Below are 15,284 nucleotides of genomic sequence, written 5' to 3'. Positions count from 1 at the left end.
GAGACAGAGACAGGAAGCATGGGGCCAGGGTTGTTGGAAGGGTAGGAGTGGACAGAGGAAGTTAACAATGTGAAAGCATAATGCAAAGGATGTAAGCTGTCCCTCCCAGTGGGAAGCCCACCTGTAGACAGTCTGGGTGTGGTCAGCACCAAAGCAGGAAGGAAGACTCCCTCAATGTTATACTGACCAGGCACATCTGACTGGAAGATAAATATCCATCACAAACAAATCATGTCTCTGTGTTGCATTAAAATCTCTGAGAGTAGAGGGGAGCAAGGTCTCGCTATTTGTGTAAATATATCTCGCTGAGTTATATATTTACACATTTATATTATGCTTTCAAACATAGGGATAGAAAGGATATTGGATAGGGCACAATGGAACAGTCACCTGCTCTTCTGACCACTGCCTTGGGATCAGCACAGGCCGATCCCCAGCACAAAATGTCTCCATTTACTTCATAGCCTTTTAGAAATATGTTAGTGTTTTTAAGCTAGGAAAAGTGTTGGCCCTGTGACTGTGTGGGTTTACTCCCGGTGCTCCAATCTCCTCCCACATCCCAAAGGTTGGCAGATTACGTTGCCACTGTGAATTGTCCCTTGTGTGGAGGTGCGTGATAGGATTGTCGGGAATGTGCGGAGAATGGGTTGTCAGGATAATTAATGGGGGAATGGGGCTAACCCATGTGCTGCCGTAGCCTCAATGGGCAGAATGGCCCCTGACATAGAGAAATCTGGAATCATTGCCACAAAATATATCATACTGATATTGGCTGGAGAATAAACATCAGACAAGGTACAATGGGGAGGACACCTGTTGCCATTCCGAGCAGTGCCTTGGGACCAGGCCAGATGCTCTTCCTGGGAAATCCCCTGTCCAGAAAGCAAAGTATAACCAAGGGCAAGGGGCTTGCTATTCCCTGTTATAATTAGAGTCAGAGTCATAGAGCGCACATACAGGCCCTTCGGCCCAACTCGTCCATGCCAACCACGATGCCCCATCTTATCTAGTCCCACCTGTCCACGTTTGGCCCATATCCCTCTAATCCTTTCCAAGTGTCTTTTAAATGTTTTTACATTTACCTGCCTCAGCTACCTTCTCAGGCAGCTTGTTTCATACATCCAGCCTCTGTGTGAAAAAGTCGTTCCTCGCCCTGTTAGTGGCACAGTGGCGCAGCAGTAGAGTTGCTGTCTTACAGCGCCAGAGACCTGGATTCGTTCCTGACTATGGGTACTGTCTTTATGGAGTTTGCAAGTTCGCCCTGTGACCATGTGGGTTTCCTCCAGGTGCTCCAGTTTCCTCCCACATTCCAAAGACTTGCGGGTTTGTAGGCTAATTGGCTTCTGTTAATTTTCCCTTGTGTGTACGATAGTACTAGTGTGCAGGGTAATAGTTGGTTGGCGCGGACTTGGTAGGCCAAAGGGCCTATTTGACTTGGTAGGCCAAAGGGCCTATTTGACTTGGTAGGCCTATTTGACTTGGTAGGCCAAAGGGCCTATTTCCAAGCTGTATATCTAAACTAAACAGGCTTGTATTAAATCTTTCCTCTCTCACCTTTTACAAAGGTCCTCTGGTTCTTGATTCTTCTACTCTGCGTAAAATACTCTGTGCTTTAACCCTATCAATCCCCCTCATGATTTTATACACCTCTAAAAGATCAGCTCTCATCCTCTGTGGAATAGTCCTAGCCTGCTCAACCTCAGCCCCTCGAGTCCTGGCAACATGCTTGTAAATCTCTCCGCAGCCTTTCCAGCTTAATGACAGGTTTAATGAGTAGCTTACCATGCTGGGTGTAGAAGGTTCAGATGATGTGGAATTGGAGTTATCCCCAGAATTGGCACTTCCCCTAGGAGAATGAGAAAAGGGAAACTGAATATATTTTAATTGATTCATTGCCATTCTGATTGAAACAGAGAACTCCCACTTGAAGTAGATATAACTCACCCAGGAAGATCATACGCCATTGCCAACAAGTCAGGGATTAATTTTATTCATTCAAATAAATTGTTAATAAATTGCACTGAAATTGCACTGCTTGATTGAAAGTGCAGACTTGGCAGGCTGAAGGGCCTGTTTCCATGCTGTAAAACTGTCTGACCTCTATGAATATTCTCTTGAGCGAATTATGAAATAATAAACTAATAAAAGCATTACCCCTAACATTACCAACACGACTCTAAGTTATTAACACTATGAGCAAAGTGAAATGTTTGGAATTTTACATGCTTCTTTTTATTAAAGTACAAAGTATCTGTGCGCACTTTCACATACTTACGTGGACACAGGCCCATCTTGTGAAGAACTGTTTAACATATTACTGGAGCTATTGGGCTATCAAATGTATGAAACAAAAACAAAAAACAAAATTAGTATGCGAGTATGCGAGTAAACAAACTAATCAAACTAGAAAACTGATTTCCTAAATTTAATTTACTCTTCGAACCAAACACTTTGTATGCATGGAATCCGCAATGCCAGACCCTGACAAAACTCTTGCTTAAGAACAGGCGTTCACTGTTACTTGAAATAAACAAACTGCTGGAGGAACTCAGCAGGTCAGGCAGCATCTGAGGAGGGAGATGGACAGATAAGGTTCTGGGTTGGGATCTTTCTTCAGACTCCCATTCTGAAGAGTCCGAAGAAGGTGTCTCGATCCAAAACGTTGCCTGTCCATTCCCTCCACAGATGCTGCCTGATCTGCTGAGATGCTCCATCACTTTGTGTTCTGCTTGTGTTTCAGCGCCTGCAGTTGCTTGTGCCTCCAGCTCACTGTTATTTGATGGGCGTTCACACTCAATCAGACGCCTGCAACAAAATTACACAATTGAGCAAAATCTTAGTACAAAAATCATGAGGACGTGTCATCTTACCCACGTTTAAATCCTTCCCCAGTATTGTACCCAATTCAATTTCCCATTGGGTAGTACCTGGCTCTGAAACAATACTTGCCATGATCAGAGAAATATACTTTTATGCATTATTTGCGGATTGAAGAAAGGTACCAACAATCTAATTTCTAGTTAATCAAGTTAAATGATATCGCCTCTTCCTCCCCCCTCTAGATCTTCTTATTGCCTCACTAATCAGTGAGTAAGTTTCCTCTGTGCACTCGATTATAACCGCCCATCATTGCTATGACCATCTCTTTAATTTCACAACAACATTCCATTAGGGCGGCACGGTGGCGCAGCGGTAGAGTTGCTGCCTTACAGCACTTGCAGCACCAGAGACCCGATCCTGACTATGTCTGTACGGAGTTTGTACGTTCTCCCCATGACCGCGTGGGTTTTCTCCGAGGTTTTTGGTTCCCTCCCACACTCCAAAGACGTACAGGTATGCCACTAAATTGGCTTGGTAAATCTTTTTTTTAAACTGTTCCTAGTGTATGTAGGATAGTGTTAATGCGCGGGGATCGCTGGTCAGCGCAACCCCAGTGGGCCGGAAGGCCTGTTTCCGTGTTGTATCTCTAAACTAAACTAGTCCTAATTTCATCAAACTATTCCTCTCCCTATCACCCCATATTAAAATGTGGCTTTGCTAACAATCTTCGCAAGCACTGACCCAAGATAGACAACAGTGGCTTTTAAGAGATACCATTGTGGCATTTACGAGATATATTAGTGCCATTTAAGAGATACAATAGTGGTATTTAAGAGATAAAATAGAGGCATTTAAGAGATATGAAAATAACATTTAAGACATACAATTGTGGCATTTAAGAGTTACAATGGTGGTATTTGCCTTTTGGATAGATATCTGGATGTACAGGGAATGGAGGGACACAGATTATGTGCAGGTAGCTTAGAAATGGTCTTGGCATCATGTTTGGCACATAAATTGTGGGCCGAAGGGCCTGTTCTTGTGCTGTGCCATTCTATGTTCTAAAAAATGAATCGAATGTTATTAAAATCAATTCTATTGCTTCTGTAGAGAGGGGAAGAGTGTTTTACACATAAGCTCAAGACCATAAATTCAGATCCACAACTATTATGATTTTCAGAAGGGTCCCGACCCAAAACGTCACCTGTGCATTTCCCTCCACTGATGCTGCCTGACCTGCTCGGATCCTTCAGCACTTCATTTTTAGTTCAAGTTTCCAGCATCTGCAGTCTCTTGTCTCTCCACTATTATTTTCCTCTCTTCATCTTGAAATATTCCACAATTGTTTTCACAAAGTACAACACAGTATGGTTTAGTTTTATGTAGGAAGGAACTGCAGATGCTAGATTAAACCGGATACACAAAATGCTGGAGTAACTCAGCGGGTCAGACGGCATCTCTGCAAAAGAGGGAATAGGTGACTTTTCGGTTCGAGACAGGTTGGGTCTGAAGAAGGGTCTCGACCTGAAACGTCACCTATTCCCTTTCTCCAGAGATGCTGTCTGACCCGCTGAGTTACTCCAGCTTTTTGTGTCTATCCATGGCTTAGTTTAATTTAGTTTAGTTTAGTTTATTGTCACGTGTACCGAGATACCGTGAAAAGCATTTATTGTGTGCTAACTAGTCAGTGGAAAGACTATACACGATTTACAATCAAGCTTTCCACAATGCACAGGTACACGATACAGGGTATAGCACAAAGCTTTGTGGAGACGGGTGAGTTAATCAAAAACACAGAGAAGGCCTCAAGTGGTGAAGCCCAAATTAACTTGATAGGACAAAAATAAACAGGGAGGATTGCAAAATAGCTCAGCCTGTACCTTTAGTTCATCCCAAGCAAGTTGAGCAGCTCTCTGCTTGGCCTCTTGCTTGGTCCTTCCAGTGGCACTTCGAAATTCTTTTCCTTCTACGATACATTTTATACTGAATCTGGAAAAGAGAACAGCAACTTTCATCAGCACAACACTGGATGAGGCAAGTTCCTAATACATTGACAGCAAATGTCTGGATCATCAGTCCCTCACCGACCCTCAGTTACGAGGGGTCCAATTTGTCTTACTCCCTTGCAATTTTTTTCCCCTCAAGTTCTGACATAACTGATCAGTTATAACGTATAACTTAAATATACCTGGACTATCTCTGACATCTCCCTCCCGTTTCTGGACCTCACCATCTCCATCACAGGAGAAAAACTAGTGACGGACATTTATTACAAGCCCACCGACTCGCACAGCTATCTGGACTACACTTCTTCCCACCCGGTCCCCTGCAAAAAGTCTATCCCCTACTCCCAATTCCTCCGTCTACGCCGCATCTGCGCCCGGGATGAGGTGTTTCAGACTAGGGCTTCCGAGATGTCCTCGTTTTTCAGAAAACGGGGCTTCCCCTCCTCCATTATAGATGAGGCTCTCACTAGGGTCTCTTCTACATCCCGCAGCTCCGCTCTTGCTCCCCATCCCCCCACTCGCAACAAGGACAGGATCCCCCTCGTTCTCACCTTCCACCCCACCAGCCAGCGGATCCAACATATCATCCACCAACATTTCCGTCACCTACAACAGGACCCCACCACTGGCCATATCTTCCCATCCCCTCCCCTCTCTGCATTCCGCAGAGACCGTTCCCTCCGCAACTCCCTGGTCCACTCGTCCCTTCCTACCCAAACCACCCTAACCCCGGGCACTTTCCCTTGCAACCGCACGAGATGCAACACCTGTCCCTTCACCTCCCCCCTCAACTCCATCAAAGGACCCAAACATTCTTTCCAGGTGAGACAGAGGTTCACCTGCACCTCCTCCAACCTCATCTATTGCATCCGCTGCTCTGGATGTCAACTCATCTATATCGGCGAAACCAAGTGCAGGCTCGGCGATCGCTTCGCTGAACACCTGCGCTCGGTCCGCATTAACGCAACTGATCTCCCGGTGGCCCAGCACTTTAACTCCCCCTCCCATTCCCAGTCTGACCTCTCTGTCATGGGCCTCCTCCAGTGCCATAGTGAGGCCCGCCGGAAATTGGAGGAACAGCACCTCATATTTCGCCTGGGCAGTTTGCGGCCCGGTGGTATGAACGTCGACTTCTCCAACTTCAGATAGCTCCTCTGTCCCTCCCTTCCCCTCCTCCTTCCCAGATCTCCCTCTATCTTCCTGTCTCCACCTATATCCTTCCTTTGTCCCACCCCCGACATCAGTCTGAAGAAGGGTCTCGACCCGAAACGTCACCCATTCCTTCTCTCCCGAGATGCTGCCTGACCTGCTGAGTTACTCCAGCATTTTGTGAAAAAATAACGTATAACTTAACTGCTATAACTATCCTGGGTGGCACAGTAGGGCAGCTGCTAGAACTGCTGCCTCATGGCACCAGAGACCTGGGTTCGATCCTGATTTTGAGTGCTGTCTGTGTGGAGTTTGCATGCTCTCTCCGTGACCATGTGGGTTTTCTCTGGGTGCTTCGGTCTACTCCCACATCCCAAAGACATGCGGCTCTGTACGTTTAGATTTTTTAATTTTTAGATTTAGATTTAGAGATACAGCGTGGAAACAGGCCCTTCGGCCTACCGAGTCCGCGCCGCCCAGCGATCCCCGCACATTAACACTATCCTACACACACTAGGGACAATTTTTACATTTACCCAGTCAATTAACCTACATACCTGTACGTCTTTGGAGTGTGGGAGGAAACCGAAGATCTCGGAGAAAACCCACGCAGGTCACGGGGAGAACGTACAAACTCCGTACAGACGGCGCCCGTAGTCAGGATCGAACCCGGGTTTCTGGCGCTGCATTCGCTGTAAGGCAGCAACTCTACCGCTGCGCCACCATGGCACGGTGCCGCCCTATAGGTTAATTGGTCGGTAAAATAAATTGCCCCTAGTGTGCAGGGTGTGAATGAGAAAGTGGATAATATGGAAATAATGTGAACGGGTGATTGAAACACAGAAGATAGAAAATAGGTGCAGGAGTAGACCATTCGAGCCGACACCGTTTGATGATCGGCGAGGACACGGTGCGCAAAAGGGACTGTTTACATGTTGTATCTGTAAACTAAACTTGCATTTTGAACATAATATAGGAGCAAGAGTTGGCAACGGTATCTCAAGCCAGCCCCCCCTTCGAATATGATTGTGGCTGATCTATGTTGGCCTCAACTCCTCTTCTGTATATCCTCCTCTTCTCTTCCTCCCTACTCTCCTGTGTAAAACTCAAACTGCTGGAGTATCTCGCAGGTCAGGCAGCACCTCTGGAGGAGGTGATAGGTGACATTTTAGGTCAGCTGCCTTCTTCAGACTGATTGTGGTACGGGGGAAAAGCTGACAAAGCCAAGCAAGTGAAGGGTGGATACATGAGAACGGGGTGGGAGAGATTGATTGACAGATGGTGGAGAAGGCTCGTGATAAAGGAGACAAAAGGTATCAGAAAAGGAGTGACATGTGAAGCCAGAGCTCGCACAGCAACAGCCCTGAGCTCATTTCAAATGCTTAACTAATTTTACCTCAGCAGTAAACTCTGCTTTAAGGCAAAGCTTTCTCCCACAACAACTCCACAGAGAGGTAGGCTTGCGCAGTGTGGAAGGATCGCTATCTAAAAACGCTTAAATCACCAACGACCAGAATTACAATGAAACCCCAGCTCAGAAATAAGCCACTTGGCACCAACTGCTGTATGTCGGACTTTATACTCCACACGACACATTTCACCTTACCTCACCCTTCATGTGTTTACCAAAATATCCATTGACTTGGCCTCCACCACCGCCTGTGGCAATGAACTCCACAGATTCACCAGCTTCCGACTAAAGAAATGACATGCTCCACACCTCACCATTCATGTGTTTACCCAATGGCCCACTCTGTGAGTTACCCCAACCTCTCCTCCTGACAGCAAGTCCCAGCACTCTGGATGAAGGAATTTCAACTCCACTCACACTTCCGCGTGGCTCCCTAATACTTCTGGTCCTTTACATTGGAATCCATGCGGAGGAACCATCTCCTCTGCATCGACCCACTAAACCCTTTCATGGTCTCAACTACCTCCCTCAGGCCACCACTCATTCCCGATACCGACACAAGAAAACCTCTTCTGTTCCCTCCTCCTTTCCTTGCTCAACAAGTGCGCAGCGGAAAGCGAGCCAAAGTACACAATGCTACCATGGATGAACCGTGCGGTTGCCGCGCGAGGCAGAAGGTCCCGGCGAGCCTCGGCCATACCGCGGCCGCAGGCCTGGCCCACCCGCCGCAGGACCGGGAGAGGGAAGCTGCCGAGCCTCGGCCCATGCTTGCCTCGAATACCGGGAACTGGAGATGAGGTGGAGGGAGTGAGCTATGGCGATGGATATTGCACAAGGGTCGGTTGGAAAAACCGGGGGGGGGGGTTCTTACCTTCCATGTCTTCAAGGTCGGCTGCAGGACCCCCCACCCCCGTGCTACGATAGTTGAAGATGTCCGGGCAATGAGAAGGACAATGGTTCACTGGATGGAGGCAGTGGCTGCAACAAGCCTTGATGGCCAAATGCAGCTCCGACTGTGAAATGGCACCAAAACCTGGCGACTATTGCACATTGACTCTGTGGGCTGTTTCTTTGCACTATGCGCTAACTAGCGATTGTATTTATGTATGGCAATAATCTCACTGATCTGTACACAAAATCTGAATCTCACTATAACTTGGTAACATGATAACAAATTGAACCATTGAGGTCCACACCCGGGTGGAGTTCAAGTCTGCAATGTTCAAGTCAAGAAATCTATTTCCGACCTTGGAAAAGACATCTGGGACATCAAGAAGGAAATCTGGAACAAGCTGGAGTCCCGAGGCAATGGCACGGACACCCGTAGATTGTGGCAAGGCTTGCACGTTATAACAGGCTACAAAGTGAAGTCGGCAGTATTGCTTGCAACATTGGATCTTTGCCTCACTTGCTCAATGCACTCTACACTCCCTTTAATCAGCAGGTCACTGGAGGAACGTCACTTGCACAGTCAATGTTGGGCACTCCTGAACTAACAATTACCATGGCAGAAGTAAGATCAGCCATCGTGAGAGTGAGCCCACAGAAAGCAACTGGCCTGATGGAGTCCTTGGCCACAAGCTCAGGATCTGTGTGGACCTGCTGGCAGAGACATCTCCTACACTATTCCGAGGTCCCCTCCTGCTTCAAGAAGACTACTATCATCCTGGTGCCAAAGAAGGACATTGGTTTAAGGTGTGAGAAGAAAGATTTAATGGGAATCTGGGGGACAAGGTTTTGACTCAGAGGGTGGTGGCATATGGATCGAGCTGCCAGAGGAGGTAGTTGAGGCAGATACTATAGCAGTATTTAAAAGACACCTCGGCAGGTATATGGATAGAAAGGATTTTGAGGTATATGGGCCAAATGCAGGCAATGGGTCCAGCTTAGATGCAGCATCTTGGTTGGCATGGACAAGTTGGGCTGGGTAGCTTGTTTCAGTGCAATATGGCTCTCTGACACTATAACTATTTTCTGCTCTGGGGTGTCGGGCTTGTTTGTACTCATGTATAGTATAACGTGATTTGACTGGAGCTCATGTAAACAAAAGCTTTTCACTTTATCACGATACATGTGCCAATAAAAGGCCTCCTCCTGCACCTATTTTCTATGTTTCTATAATAACAAGTAATGAAAATGGTTCTCTTACTCTGGAACATGTGAAGGTCCACGTCTGTCCACTTGTTCGAACTTGATGTTCCATTTCTTCTTTTGGCAAATTTCATGTAAATCTCCAATCACATTTTTGGAACCACTGAAGGACTGCAAGCAATCAAGAAATAGATTATTTTAAACTGAGTTTATTGGTTCTTTGCATTTTAAAAACAGCCAAGTTTGAAGATGTGGAGCTCTTGATTTCCTGACTGCCTATTGATGGTGTTAAGATAACATAGTGGGCTACTTAAACATGGAGGCATGTTCTTAAAGCAGAGCTACCAAGGAGATCCTCCTGGCACAAGGTTACCAGGGAGGTTTCTGTGACAACATGAGTGCAGAGTACAAATATCTGCCCTTTGGGAAAACCTACTAGTTTATTGATACATCATGGAAACAGGCCCTTTGGCCCACAATCCATGCTAACCTGCGATCACCCATTCACACTAATTCTATGTTATCCCTCTTTCCCATTCACTTCCTACAGACTGGCAATATGCAGAGGCCAATTAACCCACAAGTCCGTATGTCTTTGGGATGTGTGGGAAACCGGAGTAGCCAGAGGAAACCCACGCGGTCACAGGAAGAACATGCAAACTCCACACAGGCAGCACCCAAGGTCAGAATCAAACCTGGGTCTCTGGTGCTGAGGTAGCCACTCTACCAGCTGTGCCACCCTGCACAAAAAAAAGATGGTGTTTCTCTCTCTGAGCACAGAAGTTGAGCGAGCTCCCTGATACAACAATAAACACCAAAGATCATTACTACCTTGAAAAATGCTTTACATGTGTCTGGGTGAATTTGTGTAAAGTCAGGCCAACATTGGCAGCCTGGAATTATTTCTGAGGTAAAGGACTGTAAACTTAATCTCCTGGGAGTAAACTGTTTGGACACAGGTGAGGCTGCCTTTGAGGTCACAGATCCCAATGTTAACAAAGGAAGCCATTTAGTGTCATCTCCATAAATACTTTCAGGGAAACGATCTGCGGTCAAAGCTGAAGAGTCTGTTTTCAGGAAAGTGAGGTTGAAAATCTCACTGTAGAGTAACTTGCACTGGTGTTGGCATATTTTGGGGAGTTTTACACTGGTAAAAATGTGCAGGGGAGAATGAAAACCTGGTTGTACGGTGGCTGGGAATCGGACTATCCCGAGCGCTGCTAGTGTGTGCGGAAAGTTGCTTTCATTTGGATCCCTCCGTTCAGCAATGTGCTGAACCCACATCAACAGGCAAGTTCAGCACAATGGAACATCTTGAAGTCCACCATACCATTCTGGAGCTGAAGTCTGTGGAGTTGCCATCGGAGGTTGAGCCAGAGGATATATCACTCATCTTCCCATTCTGCACCATTTGATCTTCTGTTAAACTAATAAAGAAGTTTATTTGAAGTGTCATCCATCCTGAGCTTAACACTACCCCCTGTGCTTTACAACTCTGCAGGGATTCTTAGGGTTGTTCATGTCTACAGGGAACAAAGCAGGAGGAGGGAGAATGGGAGGTAAAGAGATGGGGGCGAGGAATGAGGGAAGCAAAGGAGGGCGAGAGGGGGGCAAGGAGGGCGAGATGGCAAGGAAGGCGTGAGGGGAAGAGGGCGTGAGGGGAAAAGGGCGTGAGGGAAAAAGTATCTTTAAATAAATCAGACATTAATTAACTGGGCTCAATTTTTGAATACGATGTCCTCTCTCTTAAAAGGGTACCACCTACCAAAATAAAAAGGTACTACCTTTTGGGATTGTTGGTCGGCAAGTATTCAGCTGCATCCTTGGGCTCTTCTTCACTCCTCTCTTCAAGTGATGATTTCGCCTGACTCTGATTCAAATAATTAGAAAACAGGTTGACCTTAGAGGCACGACATTGTACAACACAGAAACGGGCCATTTGGCCCACCGCACCCAGCGGTGACTACGCTGTCAGCAGTGAAAGTTTGAGTACGTTATTCCTAAATTACGAGCACAAAAATCAAGCTTTGGTATTAAAGGAACAAACGTGTTATTTCAAAAACGCATAGATCAAACACGTGTATAATGCAAGATGCCTGTACTCTGTTTACAGGCCTGTTGGGCTGCTGCAAGTGAGAAGATCATGGTTCTGATTTTGGTACATATAACATTTAAACACTCTTTACTCTTGACAATAGTCCAGTGACCTTTGTCTCTTTTACTTTGTAAATACCTTGAAAAGCGATTCCTGAATTTCCTCATAGGCAAGTTTTGCTTTGTAAATACTTTTACTTTGTAAATACTTTTACTTTGTAAATACCTTGAAAAGCGATTCCTGAATTTCCTCATAGGCAAGTTTTGCTGCTTCCCGCTTGGCCACTTGTTTGCTTCCACCAAGGGCTTCTGGATATTTCTTATTCTCAATGACACAATGAGCAACAAACCTGCAACACAAGGACACGTGCTTTAGCCACTGTAACATTAACGCTGCAATGTGGCCACGCGTACACACAGGGGCTCCCTGGGCTACTAATGACCTGAGTATAAAAGATCTGACTTTACACAAATTCACCCAGACACATGTAAAGCATTTTTCAAGGTAGTAATAGTAAAAGCTATGTGGTATTCACTAAGTCTGAATATTGTATACAGTAGACCATAGTGGGAGGAATGGTGTTCGTTATTGCCGATTGTCCGTTGTAACTGAGTAAGGGATTACCGAGTAATATGGTATCATTGTACTCAAAGTATCCAGTAACAAAGAACTGGATAAATGATTAGGACAGGTTTAAAGGGATATGGGCTAAACGCAGGCAGGTGGGACGAGTGTAAATGGGACATGTTGGTCAGTATGGGCATGTTGAAGGCCCTGCTTCCACATTGTATTACTCTATAAATAAGGTTGCTGGTTAATACCTAAAAGAACACAAAGTGCTGGAGTTTCAACTCAACAGGTCAGGCAACATCCCTGGAGAACGGATAGGTGATGTTTTGAGTCGGGACTCTTCTTCAGACTCTCAGTGTAGATAGAACTGGCCTTGAATCCAGGCAAGTTAATGCGAGGATAGGCGGAGTCATTGGTCATGGCCTGCGGGCAGGTAAGGGCCGGGGGTGGAGTTGGCAGCCCAGCCTGGCAGTGAAAGTCAGTTGGTTCGTCCGCTATAACCGAAATCTGTTGTAATGAGGTACGTAATAAAGAGGGTTTACTGTATTCATTAGGTGTAATTATGGGTGGTATTAGGGTGAATAGTCAATGAAATGAAAGAATCACAGCAAGTGGATGTTGCACAATTTATCATGGATTATTGTAGAAATAAACCTTTCTGACTTACAGAGAAATCAGTTTATGGGCAATTTTCAGGAACAGATCTTCAATGTAACTTATGTAGGAAAATAACTGCAGATGCTGGTACAAATCGAAGGTATCACAAAATGCTGGAGTAACTCAGTGGGTCAGGCAGCATCTAAGAGAGAAGGAATGTGTGACGTTTTGGGTCGAGACCCTTCTTCAGACCGTCAATCAGACTGTCCCGCTGAGTTACTCCAGCATTTTGTGTCTACCTTCGATTTAAACCAGCATCTGCAGTTATTTTCTATACTCAGTGTATACTCAGTTGGTGTACTCTGTGCTTTGTGACTCAAAATCAATTTAATCTGGAGCAAAGCATACTTGTGACTGTTCCTGGGCTAAATCATGTAGAATGTGTCCAGTATTGCGAGTCAGAGAGTCACACAGCAGGGCAACAGGCCCATTGGCTCAATTAATCCATGCAACCACGAAGCATCTAAGCTTGTTCCATTTGCCTGCATTTGGCCCATATCCTTGTCTTTGCTATCCATGTACCTGTCCAAATGTCCTTTAAATTTTGTTATTGTACCTTCTTCAATTATTTCCTCTGGCAGCTCATTCCATATACCCACGCTTTTCTGGGAACGTTGGCCCTCAGGTCCCTAGTAAATCTTTTCCCTGAAACCTTAAATTTATGCCCTCTAGTTTTTGATTCCCTTACTCTGGGAAAATGATACATTTAAATCATCTGGTTGACTCATGATTCTACACACCTTTGTAAGACCCTGCCTACTGCGCTCTAAAGAATAAAGTTCTAGCTAGCCCAATCTCTTTCTCTAGCTCAGGCCATCAGCTCCTGGCAACATCCTTGTAAATCTTTTCAGTACCCTTTCCGGCTTAATGCCATCTTTCCTCTTGCAGGGTGAACAAAACTGGGTCTACACCCAAAACATCTAAGCTTGACCCCCCCCCACCGACTCGCACAGCTATCTGGACTACACTTCTTCCCACCCGGTCCCCTGCAAAAAGTCTATCCCCTACTCCCAATTCCTCCGTCTACGCCGCATCTGCGCCCGGGATGAGGTGTTTCACACTAGGGCTTCCGAGATGTCCTCGTTTTTCAGAAAACGGGGCTTCCCCTCCTCCATTATAGATGAGGCTCTCACTAGGGTCTCTTCTACATCCCGCAGCTCCGCTCTTGCTCCCCATCCCCACACTCGCAACAAGGACAGGATCCCCCTCGTTCTCACCTTCCACCCCACCAGCCAGCGGATCCAACATATTATCCACCAACATTTCTGTCACCTACAACAGGACCCCACCACTGGCCATATCTTCCCATCCCCTCCCCTCTCTGCGTTCCGCAGAGACCGTTCCCTCCGCAACTCCCTGGTCCACTCGTCCCTTCCTACCCAAACCACCCTAACCCCGGGCACTTTCCCTTGCAACCGCACGAGATGCAACACCTGTCCCTTTACCTCCCCCCTCAACTCCATCAAAGGACCCAAACATTCTTTCCAGGTGAGACAGAGGTTCACCTGCACCTCCTCCAACCTCATCTATTGCATCCGCTGCTCTAGATGTCAACTTATCTATATCGGCGAAACCAAGCGCAGGCTCGGCGATCGCTTCGCTGAACACCTGCGCTCGGTCCGCATTAACGCAACTGATCTCCCGGTGGCCCAGCACTTTAACTCCCCCTCCCATTCCCAGTCTGACCTCTCTGTCATGGGCCTCCTCCAGTGCCATAGTGAGGCCCGCCGGAAATTGGAGGAGCAGCACCTCATATTTCGCCTGGGCAGTTTGCGGCCCGGTGGTATGAACGTCGACTTCTCCAACTTCAGATAGCTCCTCTGTCCCTCCCTTCCCCTCCTCCTTCCCAGATCTCCCTCTATCTTCCTGTCTCCACCTATATCCTTCCTTTGTCCCACCCCCGACATCAGTCTGAAGAAGGGTCTCGACCCGAAACGTCACCCATTCCTTCTCTCCGGAGATGCTGCCTGACCTGCTGAGTTACTCCAGCATTTTGTGAATAAATCACCTATCTAAGTTCTCCTGAGTTGCTGTCTGACCTGCTGAGTTACTCCAGCAGTGTGTGTTCTTTTTTTACAATACTCCAAGTGTGGCCTCATCAATGTCTTGTACAACTGCAACATAACGTCACAACTTCTGTACACTGACCGATGAAGGCTAACATGCCAACTGTCTACTGCGACATCTCTTCAGGGGAACTATGTACTTATACTTTTAGATCTTTCTGTTCTACAACAGTCCCCGGGCATCTATCAATCACTCTAAAGGTCCTGCCTTGATTTGACTATCTAAAATTCAACACCTCCCACTTACTTGAATTAAATCAGGGGGTATGGGGAGAAGGCAGGAACGGGGTACTGATTGAGAATGATCAGCCATGATCACATTGAATGGCGGTGCTGGCTCGAAGGGCCGAATGGCCTCCTCCTGCACCTATTGTCTATTGTCTATAAACGTCATTAGCAATTTCACAATCCACTATGCT

The 15,284-nt window shown here is 46.4% G+C and overlaps 1 protein-coding gene across 1 annotated transcript in view; it reads right to left on the bottom strand.

Annotated features, from left to right (window-relative positions):
- Positions 1-15,284, bottom strand: part of eif2ak2 (eukaryotic translation initiation factor 2-alpha kinase 2) — a 45,805-nt gene that overhangs the window by 17,283 nt on the left and 13,238 nt on the right. The window contains exons 5-11 of the mRNA XM_078399093.1: positions 11,798-11,921; positions 11,262-11,347; positions 10,808-10,904; positions 9,536-9,648; positions 4,701-4,809; positions 2,276-2,331; positions 1,783-1,846 (exon numbers count right to left, since the gene is read on the bottom strand). Of these exons, the coding sequence (XP_078255219.1) occupies positions 1,783-1,846; positions 2,276-2,331; positions 4,701-4,809; positions 9,536-9,648; positions 10,808-10,904; positions 11,262-11,347; positions 11,798-11,921 (649 nt within the window). The remainder of the gene's footprint in view (positions 1-1,782; positions 1,847-2,275; positions 2,332-4,700; positions 4,810-9,535; positions 9,649-10,807; positions 10,905-11,261; positions 11,348-11,797; positions 11,922-15,284) is intronic.

Source organism: Rhinoraja longicauda, chromosome 5 (genome assembly GCF_053455715.1).
Source record: "Rhinoraja longicauda isolate Sanriku21f chromosome 5, sRhiLon1.1, whole genome shotgun sequence".
Lineage (NCBI taxonomy): Eukaryota > Metazoa > Chordata > Chondrichthyes > Rajiformes > Arhynchobatidae > Rhinoraja > Rhinoraja longicauda.
This window is presented reverse-complemented; position numbering and strand designations above follow the sequence as displayed.